Genomic DNA, 14,459 nt, shown 5'->3' with positions numbered 1-14,459 from the left:
ACCAAAATCCTGGGACAAGCTAAGTAGAGATGAGCACGGGAATTCCTAGAAGCCTGGCACTCCACAAAGCATGCTATTAATAAACACATAGAACTCGACCCCATCTACACTCCGCTACGAAGGAAAACCGGAAGTGAGGCAATCCAGCTCAACGGACACCAGAGTTTAAAAACCAGGCGGGAAAACACACCGACGCTTCATTGGAGGCTGCACTGAGGATGTTACCCAGCACGGTAACAAAACGTCTGTGAAACAACAAACCAGTTCAGCAGTGCACAAGCCGGAAGAACCCCTTAGGCCCACAGTCTCCCTACCAGGCACTCCATCGCACAGATTAGCCAAGGAACTACAAAGGAGACTCAGGCACCTGGTCAACAAGTCACCCCACTCTATCCACTCAGCCCAAGAATTCCTCAACTCCATCAAAGACATAAGGATAGACGACAAAGAGACCATGATTTCGTTTGATGTCACTGCCCTATTTACATCAATAGACATACCACTAGCAAGGGAAACAATGACAACACTACTGGAACAAGAGCAAGACCCCAGTGAAATCATCGTCACAGAAAACATGCTCAAACTACTGGACCTATGCTTCACCACCCACTTCACTTTCAACGGCCAAACATACGAGCAAGTCAACGGGACACCCATGGGATCACCTATCTCCGGACTCATAGCAGAGGCACTGATGCAAAGACGAGAAAGGATGCCCTTCTGCTAATCCAACCAAAACTATGGACACGCTACGTGGACGACACCTTTGTCATCATCAAACGGACCAAACTAGAGGAGACACACAAACTTATAAACAACACCCTCACCGGAATAAAATTCACCAGAAAGGAGGAGAAGAACAAACAGTTCCCATTCCTGGACGTCATGGTAGAGCGCAAGACAAATGGGGAACTCCAAACGAAAGTACACAGAAAAGCCACACACATGGACCAGGTGCTGAACCTCAACAGTAACCATCCCAACACACACAAACGAAGCTGCCTGCAAACACTATTTAAAAGGGCAACAACACACTGCAGCAACACAGAACTACGCCAAGAGGAAGAAGAATACCTCTTCCAGGTTTTCAAGGATAATTGATATCCAAAAAACTGGGTCAGAAGATGCCTACACAAACAACACCAGGAAGATACTACACACCCCGACACACTCATCACACTACCCTACACATCAGGAACACATCGGAACTAACAAGACTCCTTTGATCGCTGGGCATCAGAGTGGCACACAAGCCCACATCAACCCTATGACAACTGCTCACCCGAACTAAAGACCCACTCCCCACCATGGACAGGACCAATGTCATCTACAAGATCCCCTGCAGACACTGTGAGAAACACTACATCAGACAAACAGGAAGGAAACTAACAACAAGGGTACACGAACACCAACTAGCTACAAAAAGACACAACCAATACTTACTCATCTCAATCCGCATGGACAAGGACCAATTCGACTGGGACAACACCAAAATCCTGGGACAAGCTAAGCAGAGACAGGCACAGGAATTCCTAGAAGCATGGCACTCTACGAAGCATGCTATTAATCAACACATAGAACTCGACCCCATATACATTCCACTACGAAGGAAAACCGGAAGTGAGGCAATCCAACTCAACAGACTCCAGAGTTTAAAAACCAGGCGGGAAAACACACCCAACGCTTCATCGGAGGCTGCACTGAGGATGTTACCAAGCACGGTAATGAAACGTCTGTGAAACAACAAACTAGCTCAGTGGCCCAACCAACCTCATGAATGGTCTCTGGCTTTAGGTTTTCATGTCAGTACTTATTGGTAAATGAACAATGTTTGGAGCAGCCAGGAATGTTTCCAACGTTACTAATACTATTTACATTATGTACTTTGCACTATTAATGCACGGCAGAAGTTAACATTGAGATAGATGTCAACGGGAGTAGTTGAGAACACTGGGCTTTGTCCTAATGCTGCCATTGGGCTGTGTATGCTGTATATTTTCCATCTTGTAGCCAGCTGTTTCCAATATCAAGCATTCCAGAAGTTGACACGAGCAGCAACCCATATTCTCCTAGCCCACAGAAAGTATCTTAAAAACCAACCACATGGGTCTTCTTTGGCTGTAGGCAGAGTAAATGTTCAGAGTAGCTTCTCCCAGTGGTCTGCCAAAATCACAATGGAATATTATCTTTTAATTCATTTATGGGATATGAACATCATCTGCCAGACCAGCATCTATTACCCAACCCTAATCATTGCTGAGAATTAGTGGTATGCCCCTTTGCTGAAATGCCACAATGTGGTGCATATACTCTTCCTGTGCTGTTAGGTAGGGAATTCCAGAATTTTAATCCAATGACAGTGGAGGAATGGCGATACATTTCTAAGTTAGAATGGACTGTGACTTGGAGAATAAATTGCTGGTGGTAGGATATTGCCACACATCTACTGCTCTAGGTCATGGTGCAGAAAAACTGCTTACAGATTTCAGTCTTAAATGGCTTGTGTCTAATTTTAAGATAATGGCATCTTTTAGGAATCTTCAATTAAAGGAAATGCTGTGCAGCCCCTTGATCATTTTAATCTCTAAAGGAAGTGCAAACCAAGTTTTGTCAACTTATTTTCAGAATTGCACATTCTTTACCAGGTTATTGTCCTGGTGCACCAGCCCTCTATCCATTCCAAGGCCAATAACTCTTCCCTGGGATTTGGTGTCCAAAATTGAATGCTGTGTCCCAGAGAAGGGCCTTTCTAATTCTGGGTATAACTGAATCATCACTCATTGGTGAATTTGAATTCCAATCCATTTGAGATAAAGGGCAACATTCTATTAGTTATTTACATGTTGTATTAGGGCACCAGCCGTTAGTAGTCTTTGTACACGTACATCTAAAACCCTTTGCTCTCACCATTAAAAATGTCCTTCTGTCTGTTGGATCCTAGGTTAATGGTCTCACACTGCCCCACATTAAGCTTCATCATAGTTTAGCCCACCATTTGTAATTTCCTGTTTTCATCCATATAGATTGTTGTACTCTTTTAGTTTAGTGTCATCCCGAAACACGATAATACAACTAAATTTGCCTTCATTAAAGTAACTAAATACATGGTGAAAATCTGGAAGCCTGCAGATCCCCAGCATAAAACCATCAGATACAAGAGTAGAATTAAACTTTTCGGGCCAGCGTCTGTCCTACCAATCATACATGACTAATGTATTTCTCAACCCCATTGTCCCACCTTCTCCCCATAATCCTTGTGGCTTTTAATGATCAAGAACTTATCTATCTCTGTCTTAAAGACACTCAATGACTTGACCTCCACAGCTTTCTGTAGCAATGAGTTCCGCAGATTCACCACCCTCTGGCTTAAGAAATTCCTTCTCATCTCGGTTCTAAAGGGTTGTCCCTTCACTCTGAGGCTGTGCCCTCAGGTCCTAGTCTCTCCTTCTAGTTAGAAACATCTTCTCCATGTCCACTATGTTCAGGCCTCTTAGTATTCTGTAAGTTTCAATCACATTCCCCCATATCCTTCTAAACTTGATCGAGTACAGACCCAGCGTCCTTAACTGCTCCTCATATAACAAGCTCTACATCCCCAGGATCATTCTTGTAAACTACATCTGAACCCATTCCAATGCCAGCACATTCTTCCTTGGATACGGGGCCCCAAAACTGCTCAAGATTCCAAATGAAGTCTGCCCAGAGCCTTTATACCCTCAGCAGTACATCTCTGCTCTTTATTCTAGCCCTTTTGAAATTAATGATAACATTGTATTTGCCTTCCTAACTGCCAACCGAACTTGCATGTTAATCTTAAGAGAGTCCTGAATTAGAATTCCCAAGTCCTTTTGTGCTTCAGACTTCAGACACCTTTCCCCAGTATATAAAATAATCTACACCTCTCTTCCTATCGAACTGCATAACTTCACACTTTCCCACATTGTATTTCATCTGCCAATTCTTTATTTACTCTCCTAGCCTGTCCAAGCCTTGCAGCCTCTCCACTTCCTTAACACTACCTGCCCCTCCATACTGGCTTGCTGTGGGCCTGGAGGTACATATCAGCAAGATCAGGTGAGGATGGCAGATTTCCTTCCCTAAAGGAAATTCCCTACATTAGTTAGTCAAATGGTTTTTTTTCCAGTCATTAGTAGATCCTTAATTCTCATATTTTTACTGAATTACAAATTCCACCACCTGCCACGGCAGGATTCAAACCAGGGTCCCCAGAACATCAGCTGAGTTTCTGGATTAATAGTCTAGTGATAATAGCACTGGGCCATCACCTCCCCTCACAATCATCGCTTTTCACATTTGGCCAAATATGAGCACATTCCTTTTACCTCTTCTTGCTTTGTAGCTCCAAACCAGTCACCAACTCATGTCAGAGTCATACAGCCCAGAAACAGACCCTTCGGTCCAACTCATCCGTGCCAACCAGATATTCCACTCTGACCTAGTCCCATTTGCCAGCATTTGACCCTTATCCCTCTAAACCCTTCCTATTCATATAGCCATCCAGATGCCCTTTAAATGTTGTAATTGTACCTGCCTCCACCATCTCCTTTGGCAGTTCGTTCCATACATGCACACCCACTGTGTGAAAAAGTTACCCCTCAGGTCCATTTTAAATTTTTCTCCCCTCAACTTAAACCTATGCCCTCTAGTTTTGGACTCCTCCCACACTAGGAAAAAGATCCTGAATATTCATCCTTTTCCACACCCTTTATGATTTTATAAACCTCTAAGCTCACCCCTCAGCATCTGGTGCTCCAGGGAAAAAAGCCCCAGCCTATTCAGCCTCCCTGTAAATCAAACCCTCCAGTCTGGGCAACATTCTTGTTAATCTTTTCCACACCCTCTCAAGTTGAACAACATCTTTCTTATAGCAGGGTGACCAAAATTGCACGCAATACTCTAAAAGGGTCATGGTACAGTCACAACATGACATCCCAACTCCTGTACTCAATGTTCTGGTTAATGAAAGCAAGCGTGCCACATACCAACTTGTCTACCTGCATTTCCACTTGATTACCAATAGTTAAAATGTGCAGAATGAGGTAATCATCTCACACTTAGCTCAAATATCTTCTGCATGTTCCTAAAGACAACACCATATACAATTCCCTACTTATCTTACTTACGATTGCTTAACTTTTGTGAGGCAGTGAAGTCAAACATGGCCTATCCTTCTCAAATTTACACAAGCCCTTTGATCAACACTCACTTATTCAGGTGGTCAGTTATTCAGTATCAGATTTTTTTTTTTTTTTTTTTTTTTTTTTTTTTAAACACAACCAGTTGACAATTACAACTTTTCAATCCAAATGCACAATTGTTAAATTAGGGAAATTTAGAAAATATAATACATTTGCAATTTGCTCACCTATTATTAATATTTTGGGCTGGAAATCACCAGATCTGAAGAGTTCTAATTAATTATTTTATCCATTAATGCATTAGTTACTGAAATTTAATCCACTGGATTCCTCCCTTAAGACTTTTTAAAAAATATTCCCTTCTATCTCTGGTGTTTTATCCACTTCCTCCACTGTAAAAACATATGCAAAGTATTAATTTAACAAGTCTGCCATTTCCTTATTGTTTATTCAGGCTTGCCTACATCTGGTTTTAATGAATCTAAATTCCCCTCACCACCCTCTCAATGTATTAACAGAAAATGCTTGCTGCAAACCAATTGTACTCAGCAAGACATTTTCATATTCCCCTTTTGCAACTCATTGCTAGAATTATAGTCCATGTTGCTTTTTAGAATCTTCCCCCATCCATTGTTATCCCACTTCTTCTCATTTTGTAGTTAAAGCAACTGAGGATTTATCCATTATCAGTTCAACAGTTTACTGTAGTCAATTTTTTTTTTCTCATTTCCCATGAAATTGGCCTTAAATTTAAAACTTTAGAATTTTCTCCTTTTTCCCGTCAAATCCATTACTGAAACTGAATCACAACACATTTTGGATTATAACACCCAAGTTCAAAAGTATTCAACCAACAAATTGTTTTGCAAGTTCAGTCCCTTACACAGCAAACGCAACAAAGGTGCACATGGAATGGCATTTGAATTCAACTTACCTTATTTCAGGAATTTTAAAAAAATCAAATAATCTTTCCTCCCAGAGGAATGGTTGTGGGAGCAAGTTGTGTGTCATGTTTTGAAACAAAGTAAATCCGTATACATTTAAAGAAAAACGGTCACAGGCTACAGCAATTGATGATGTTTAAAGACAGATTAGTTGATTTATTTCAAACCTAATACAAGTATCTGATCCCATCATTATCAGTCAGGATCACCAGCAAATGTAAAGCAATTCTTTATCTTCGTGTTGAAAAATTCAAATACTTGCAACCTACAGTCAGCACATCCCAAGTTTCTTTGAGTATACACCAAGTTTACTTTGTGGATGCCAGACCATTAGACTGAACTCTGCTCTCATTTACATCTCTAACCTGGACTCAAACTGCTTACAGAGGTGAGTAGCAGCACAATAGACGACATATCCAAGGCAAACTTGAAACGTTTAACGCTGGGTTTCCCACATTTGAAGTTTTATTACATTCAGACATGGTTGTACACATTAACAATTACACATTGCTTGAAAAGCAAAAGCTTCAGTATGGGCTTCCTTATTTTATTGCACAACTTTAACAAAAAAAAAAATTACAAACTATCCTTACCTATATTAGAAGGGCCTCTAAACAGATAGCAATTATTAGTAGACAATGTAGCAGTTGAGGTCAAGGTCCATTTTAACAAAAAATTTTAAGTATCTAGTTCTTTTTCTGTTGAGTGTTTTGTACTTGGTTTTAAGACTGTGTAAGACCTATCCCAATTCCCATTTACAACATAGGAGCTACAAGTTTGATTCTCAATCTGTACTGTTTTAGTTCAGCATTGTCCAAACTACAAAGCAAGAGTCACATGCAATCCCTCATTGTTGGTAAATGTTTCTTGGCCTTTGAGGAACAAACATTTTTCATGACTCATTTGTTGACTTGTACTAGTGAACTTTGATGGTGGTAGTGGTGGACGGTGTTGGAAAAAGCCATTTTTAACAATGTTGCCTCTTGACTGGGCAAGTTTCAAACCTCAAAACCAAAACCAGCTAGTATCAATACAGTTGACAGATACATAATGGGAGCATTGATTTAAATTCTGCTACTATGCTGCCATGGCTTTTACTCATGAATACAGAAAGCTCAGTAGGGGCACTGCAACTAGTTTCAGTACCACCTGATCCTTGTTAAAGATTCCAGACACAAATATGTGCAGCAAGGACAGGATTAGGAAGAATAGTGTTGTCCTCCATAAAACTGACTGATAACACATCATTTGGAGTATGGTACTACAGACTGAAATTGCCTACTGCAAATGCAAAAATCAGAAGTTGACTTTGTTTCTTTCAGTTACATAACCCATAACACATGTAAAGGAAACAAGATCAACTTTATTGGGATTAATCCAAAATACAAAGAAAATTCCCTGTATCCAGAAAGTAAAACAATGCAAAAAAAAAAGCAATTTATTGCAAAGATGTCACACAGCTCTTTACCTATTTTTATAACATTTTTATAACAGCAATTGCCCCAAATGTTGCAGTTCAAAATAGAGTAAAATACAGCGTGTTGCATGAACATGTACATTGTGTGGAACATTATTTACATTAAATTACTGTCATGAGGTTAGCAGGTTCCTCCCGTCTGCTGCTGGAATACATCAATGGTGTCTTCGTCTTCCATTTCCAACTGTAAAATGGAAAACAGAAAATAAAAAGATGAATTTCTTATCCAAGCATCTCAAAAAAATTATACATCAACATCTGTGAATCTCAAAATCATTCTAGGTGCCAGCAACAAAATTGCCCAAATCTTGGAAATACAAGTAGGGATCTAATTAAACTTCTGTCAGTAGACCCTTGTTAGAAAAGGGGGAGAAATAATGAATGCTTAAGATGGGGTTCAAAAAGAAAACTCGTACACACGAAGCAGTTTAGGCACCTGATCAAAATAAACATGTTAAACATCAAGAGCACAGACCAAATTAGTAAGGGCTCCCATGCCAGCCAAAACTGGGACAAAAATCAATGCCACTTTGCACAGGGTAGAACAAATTCAAATTAGGTAATCTCTTAAATTCTGTCTGGAGTTCCCTGTTTCTTGCCACTTCAATTCCCTACCTTATTCTGAGCTGCTTACTTTGAATGTCCAAATAAAAACTCCTTCACGCCAGTGCATTGAACACATCTTTCTGGCATGCATCTCATCATACAATGGCTTCATTAATGACTTGACAAGCCTCTCACTTTGGCAGAATGTGCTGGAAATGTGGGTAGTTGTGCCAGCTTTTCCAGGAAGAGAATATATTCAAAGGCAGGTTTTCAAAAAAAAAAAATGCATCCATGGGACATGGGATTCACTGGTTGGGCTAGCATTTATTGCCCATTCCTTGGTGTCCTTGAGGGGGGCTGCCTTCTTGAATCAATGCAATTTAATTGCAGGTACACCCACAATGCCGTTAGTGAGGGAGTTCTTGGATTTTCACCCAACCACGCCGAAGAAACAGCAACATTTCCAAGACAGGATGAGAAACTTGCAGGCAATAGTGTTCCCATGTATACACAGTAATTTTCATTCTAGATGGTGGTCATGGTGGTAAGGAGCCTTGGTGAATTGCTGCGTTGTATTTAGTCGATGATAAATAATGCTGCTGAGCATCAGAGATGGAAGGAGTGAATGTTTGTGGATGTAGTGCCAATCAAGCACCATTATCCTGAAGGTGTCAAGCTTTGTTGTTGGAGTTGCACTCATCACACTCCAAACTTGTGTTCTGTAGGTAGGAGTTTAGACATTTGTTACTCGCTGCAGGATTCCTAGCCTCTGACCTGCTCTTGAAGGACAGGATTTATATGGCTAGCAAAGTTCAGTTTCTGGTCAACGGTAAACCCAGGATGTTGATAGCGATGACAATACTTTGGACGGCTACATTCTCTTTAGTCAGCAATGGTCATTGCCCGGCATTTGTGAGTCACGAATGTTATTTATCATTTTATTAGTCCAAGCCTTAGTATTGTCTAGATCTTGCTGCAATTTCAACCTCAGAGTTAGGAAAGGGTTTGAACATGGCACAATCAGCAAACATCCCCCCACTTCTGACCTTATAGAGGGAAACTCATTGTGAAGCAGTTAAAGATGGCTGGACATAGGACATATCTTGAGGAACCCCTGTAGAGTTGTCCTTTAACTGAATTGACTCCCCTCCAAGAAGCACAACTATCATCCTTTGTGTCAAGTATGACTCCAACAAGCAGAGAACTTTCCTCCTCCTCCTCCCACCTCTCTTCCTTCTCTCCCATCACTAACACCACCCACATTCACAATGACAAAATTTGCTAGGGATTCCTTGATGGACAAATGCAGCCCTGATGTAAATGGCATTTACTCTCATCCCACCTTGGAATTCAGCTCTTTTGTTCCAGTTAGAGCCAAGGCTGTAATTTAAGTCAGGAGTTGAGAGGCACAAGTGAAATGCAACCAGTGTCAATGAGCAGGTTATTGCTAAGCAAGTGTTGTGTGACAGCACTTTAATAATCAAGAGTAGATTGATAGTGTAGTAACTAGCTAGGTTGGATTTGTCCTGCTGTGTGTAAACAGGACATATCTGGGCAACCTTCCACATTGTAGAGCAGACGTCAGTTTTGCAGCTGTACTAAAATAGCTTGGCTAGGGGCGCAACAAGTTCTGGAGCATACATCTTAAGTACAAATGCTCAAATGGCATCAGAGCCCATTGCCTTTGTGTCCTCAACCATTTCTTGACATTAAATGAAGTGAACCAAATTGGCTGAAGACTGGCACTTGTGATGCTGGGGTCCTCTTAGAGGAAGCCAGGATGGATCATCCACTCAGCATTTCCAGCTAAATTATTACAAGTACTTCAGCCTTATCTTTTGCACTGATTCATTCTGGGCTTCCCCATCACAGGATGGGGATATTTGCAGAGCGGCCTCCTCCAGTGAATTGTTTAATTGCCCACCACCATTCAGGACTAGACGTGGCAGGACTGCAGAGCTTAGATCTGAGCTAGTAGTTGTGGAATCACTCAGCCTGTTATCACCTGCCACTTAAGTTGTTTGGCATGAAACTACAACACAGGACTGTTTGCATCAGGTCGACACCTCAGTTTTAGATAAGTCTGATGCTGCTCCTACCATGTCTCCTGCATACTTCATTGAATCCGAGTTGATCTGTTGGCTTTATGGTAATGGTAGAATGGGTGATATGCCAGGCCATGAGTTTGCAAATTGTCTTACATAGTACAATTCTGCTACTGCTGATGGCTCACACTGCTGCATTGATGGTCCATCTTGAGTTGCTATAGCTGTTCAGAATCTAGCCCATTTGCACCGTGACAATGCCACACAATGTATATTGAAAATGGGATCGCCACAAGTATTGTGCAGTGGTCACTCTGACCAATACAGTCATGGAGTGAGGCATCTGCGACAGGCAGACTGGTGAGGATGAAGTGAAGTATGTTTACGCCCTCTTCTCAATTCCTTCACCACCCACCATACTTAGGTCCTTTAGGACTCAATCAGCTCAGTCTGTAGAGGAGCTCCCAAGACACTCCTGATGGTGATGGACATTTTGCATCCTTGTTACTCTCAGTGCTTCCTCCAAGCGCGAGCAGGCCTAGAGGTGAGAGATTAATCAGTTGGTTTCCTTCCCAATGCCTGACCCGATGCCATGACCCTTCATGGGATCCAGAGTCAATGTTGAGAACACTCGGGGCAACTGCCTCCTGACTGTCTAGCAGTGCTGTCATCTCTGCTGGAATGGCAATGTTGCTGTCTGGGACATTATTTGCAAGGTATAATTCTGTTGCTATGGCTACACCAGGCTGCTGTAGTTTGGTCCATGAGACTGCTCTCCCAGTTTGACACTAGTCCCCAGATATTAATAAGGAGGACTTTGCAGGGTTGACATGGCTTAGTTGCTGTTGTAGATCTTGACGATTAGGTCGAAGTCAGGTGGTGCATCTGGTTTCATTTCCATTTGAAACATTTGATACAACTGAGTAGCTTGCCGGATCGTTCAGAGGCCACCTCATATTATTCAGCGCCACTGCTTTGCGCCCGGAATCACTTGCACAAAAGGCAAGGACAGCAGATTTCCTTCCTTAAAGGGCGTTAAAAAAACATCTGGTTCACTAACAACAATCAATAACAGTTTCATGGCAATTAGACTTTTCAATCCAATTCTTTCTAAATTACAATTCCACAAAGTAAGGTGGTGAGATTCAACCCAGGTCCCCAGAGCATTACCTGGGTCTCTGGATTACTATTCCAACAACAATACCATTAAGCAATCAACACCTCTAACCATAGGAGTGCCGAGTTATAGGGGATAGGCAAGAAAAGAGAGCTAAGGTCAAGATCATTATCAGCCATGATCTTTCAGAATGGTGAAACAGGCTTGAGGCGTCATATTCCTACTCTTGCTCTAATTTTTTACATTCTTATGGATAGTTAAATGGGTGAAAATCAAGAGGGGAAGCAAAAGAGAAGGGTTTAAACTTCTGATGTTTCACAAAATACTAAAATTTAACAATTATCATCGATTATAAATCAACAATTGCTCCACTGATTGTTTAATAGTCTAGCACACTACGGCCACTCCTCTTTATATGTGGATTCACTACCCGTGGATCCGCACACTCACAAAGTCAGCCCAGTCCTGATTTTCTTTTCCCATTGACATGTCCTGATAGACTGTGCAGTCCTTTACAGTAGATAGGGGATTTTCATTATAGTGGCGTTCACATTTTTTGTGCTTTTCGCTGGAGAATCCATGCCCCATCCCCTGCAGCTAATGAAAATCTGGTGTATTGCCAAACCATGAGAAAAAGGTACTCACCATAGCCGGTGTATCAGTTTCATTTATTGGCTGCCCATCGAAACGAAACCTGATCTGTCTGATCTGCAAGCCCTGCCACAAAAAAATAAAACCAGAGTGACAAATTTCAGTAGGCTGATCCTTGCTATTAGCTGTGGTTAAAAATGGTACAATGTTATCACCTCTTCATTTCTGTAACCTGGTTCTGATTCACCTTAAGAGCAGTGGTATGAAAGCCACCTCGTTATCCCTGGCTGTAACACTCTTTGGTCAGGACTTCCCAAAGTGATGGTCACAAACTTTGAAGTAATAAAAATGATCTGGAACTCTGCATGAGCTACAGTAGCTATGCTTCCTCTCAAAAATGCACCTGTTATTTCAATTCTCATTGAGGAACTACAATAACGTTCAAGCCTTGAAAAGGGGTCACAGTGGGACATTTGGGAAGTACCATCCCAGGTGATGAGAGTCTGAATATCTCAAACTGTATTTTTACTACTCTACCTTACTTTAAAGCAATGTTAAAAACTTACCCATCCAAAACTACTGAAATTGGAAATACAAAATTAAGTCCCCACCTTAATGGCCTTTTTCACATTTCAGAGATTTCAACTTTTTAAAAAGAACAGCAATACAGATTTCTCCAGATACTGTCTTGTACTCAATACAAAACCAGTTCAAATACGTTAGCCCATGCTTCCTATGAACTGAGGTCAGACTATGTATGTTAAGCAAATCAATAGCATTGCAGGGAACAAACCCATTTATTGTCTTGATTTACACAATTTCCAAGGTTTGTGTCAGAATCTTTTCAATTGTACTAGATTAAAATAATCACTAACTGAGACATCATTGTTAGATTTTCACATTCATAAAACCATTGAAATAGAGACTGACATTTCAAAGACAAGGCTGAGAAAAACCATTTACTGAACAGATATTAGACTTCATTACATATGTTGGACCTACCATTTTACTGGTTGCGGCTTGGATACATCATTTCTGTATTAGGATTATCTTCAGCAGATTGTACATCTGGTTTTATCATGCAAGAAAGAGCTGCCAAAAGTAGTAGTGAACAAGTTGGCGGTTGGAAATTGACAGAGACGTCATTGGAAAAACTCTATTTAAAAGTTAATAAGCCACCAGGAACAGGTTGGATACACCAGAGAATATCAAAGGAATTAAGGGTAAAAATTGCAGATCCACTGGCCAAAATCCTCCAATCCTCCTTAGATGCAGGAATGATGCAAAGGGCAAATCCAGCAGCTTAATCTTGGTGATGAGAAAGCTTTAGGAAATGATGATCCAGGTCTTGACAAATGTAGACTAATAAAGGAATTTAAGGGCTAGGTAGTGTGAAAAAGTCCTTTATTCATTCATGGGGTGAGGGCGTCACTGGCTAGGCAGCATGTATTGCCCATCCTAATTGCCTAGAGGGCAGTTAAGAGTCAACCACATTGCTATGGGTCTGGAGTCATGTGCAGACCAGACCAGATGGGTTTTTCTGACAATTGACAATGGATTCAGTGCCACATACTGTCCACAAAGTTGAAGTTCATGGAACGGTGGCAATGTAGAAGTTAGCTGAGAGACAGAAGACAGACAATAATGGCAAGATAGGTATGTCGTAGGATTCTCCATGGGTCAAAAATTGGAGCTTTCACTAATCTACGTTAAATACCTACGTTGGGTGTGCAAGCCACAATTTCAAAATTAGCTGATCACAATTCAGTGCTTCCACGTTTTGTCAAGAGAACAATGATAGACCAAGCGATCATGGTCTAGCTGATGGATTGGAAAGACGTGGGAGTTGAAACAATGTAAAGAAATGAAGTGATGCTCTTCCTATCAAAATGTAAGGATAGTCGATAAAAAAAACAAAAGGATACAATTCTAGACAGGGTTCAAGAGCTGAAGGGTCTAGCAATATTGCACAAATCTTTAAATCAGTGTCCTCTAGACAGGTTAAGAAAGCAGTTTGAGATACAGCACAAAAGCATTTGTAAAATATGGGAGTACTGTGATCCATTTGGAGCACCATACTTTGGGAAAGATGTAAACACTGGAGAATATACAAAAAAAGATTTACAAGAATGGTTCCAGGAATGAGACACTTCATTGGTGTGGACAGATTGGCAAAGCTGGAATTGTTCTTATCGAAGGTTCAGAGAAGATTTGAGACACAATCAAAATTGAAGGACTGGACAGGGTAAACAGAAACTGGCCCCACTGGTGAACAGGCCGAGAACCAAAGAACATCAATTTAATGTGACTGGCAAAAAAAAGGTGACAAAGAAAAACATATGAATTAGGAGTAGTGATCCACCCTGCCCCTTTAGCCCACTCCACCAGTGAATAAGATTGCAGTTGATCTGAATACTCCACATGCCCACAAAATTTATTTCCCTTGTTTATTGGGAGTCTATCCCCCACTGCCTTAAAATATTCAAAGACTCTGCACATCACTGTTTGAGAAATACATTTCCAATGAACCATGATCCTCTAGGGAATTAAAACAAAATCACATTTCAGTCTTAATTCTGC

At 41.0% G+C, this 14,459-nt stretch overlaps 1 protein-coding gene across 1 annotated transcript in view; it reads right to left on the bottom strand.

Moving 5' to 3' along the window:
* Positions 1–7,446: 7,446 nt before the first annotated feature.
* The window catches only part of LOC109935370 (small ubiquitin-related modifier 3-like), a 17,534-nt gene continuing 10,521 nt past the window's right edge, over positions 7,447–14,459 (bottom strand). Inside the window, exons 3-4 of the mRNA XM_020534013.2 lie at positions 11,934–12,005; positions 7,447–7,764 (exon numbers count right to left, since the gene is read on the bottom strand). Coding sequence (XP_020389602.2) covers positions 7,702–7,764; positions 11,934–12,005 — 135 coding nt within the window. The 3' untranslated portion in view covers positions 7,447–7,701. The remainder of the gene's footprint in view (positions 7,765–11,933; positions 12,006–14,459) is intronic.

This window comes from Rhincodon typus, chromosome 21 (assembly GCF_021869965.1).
Source record: "Rhincodon typus isolate 14 chromosome 21, sRhiTyp1.1, whole genome shotgun sequence".
NCBI lineage: Eukaryota > Metazoa > Chordata > Chondrichthyes > Orectolobiformes > Rhincodontidae > Rhincodon > Rhincodon typus.
This window is presented reverse-complemented; position numbering and strand designations above follow the sequence as displayed.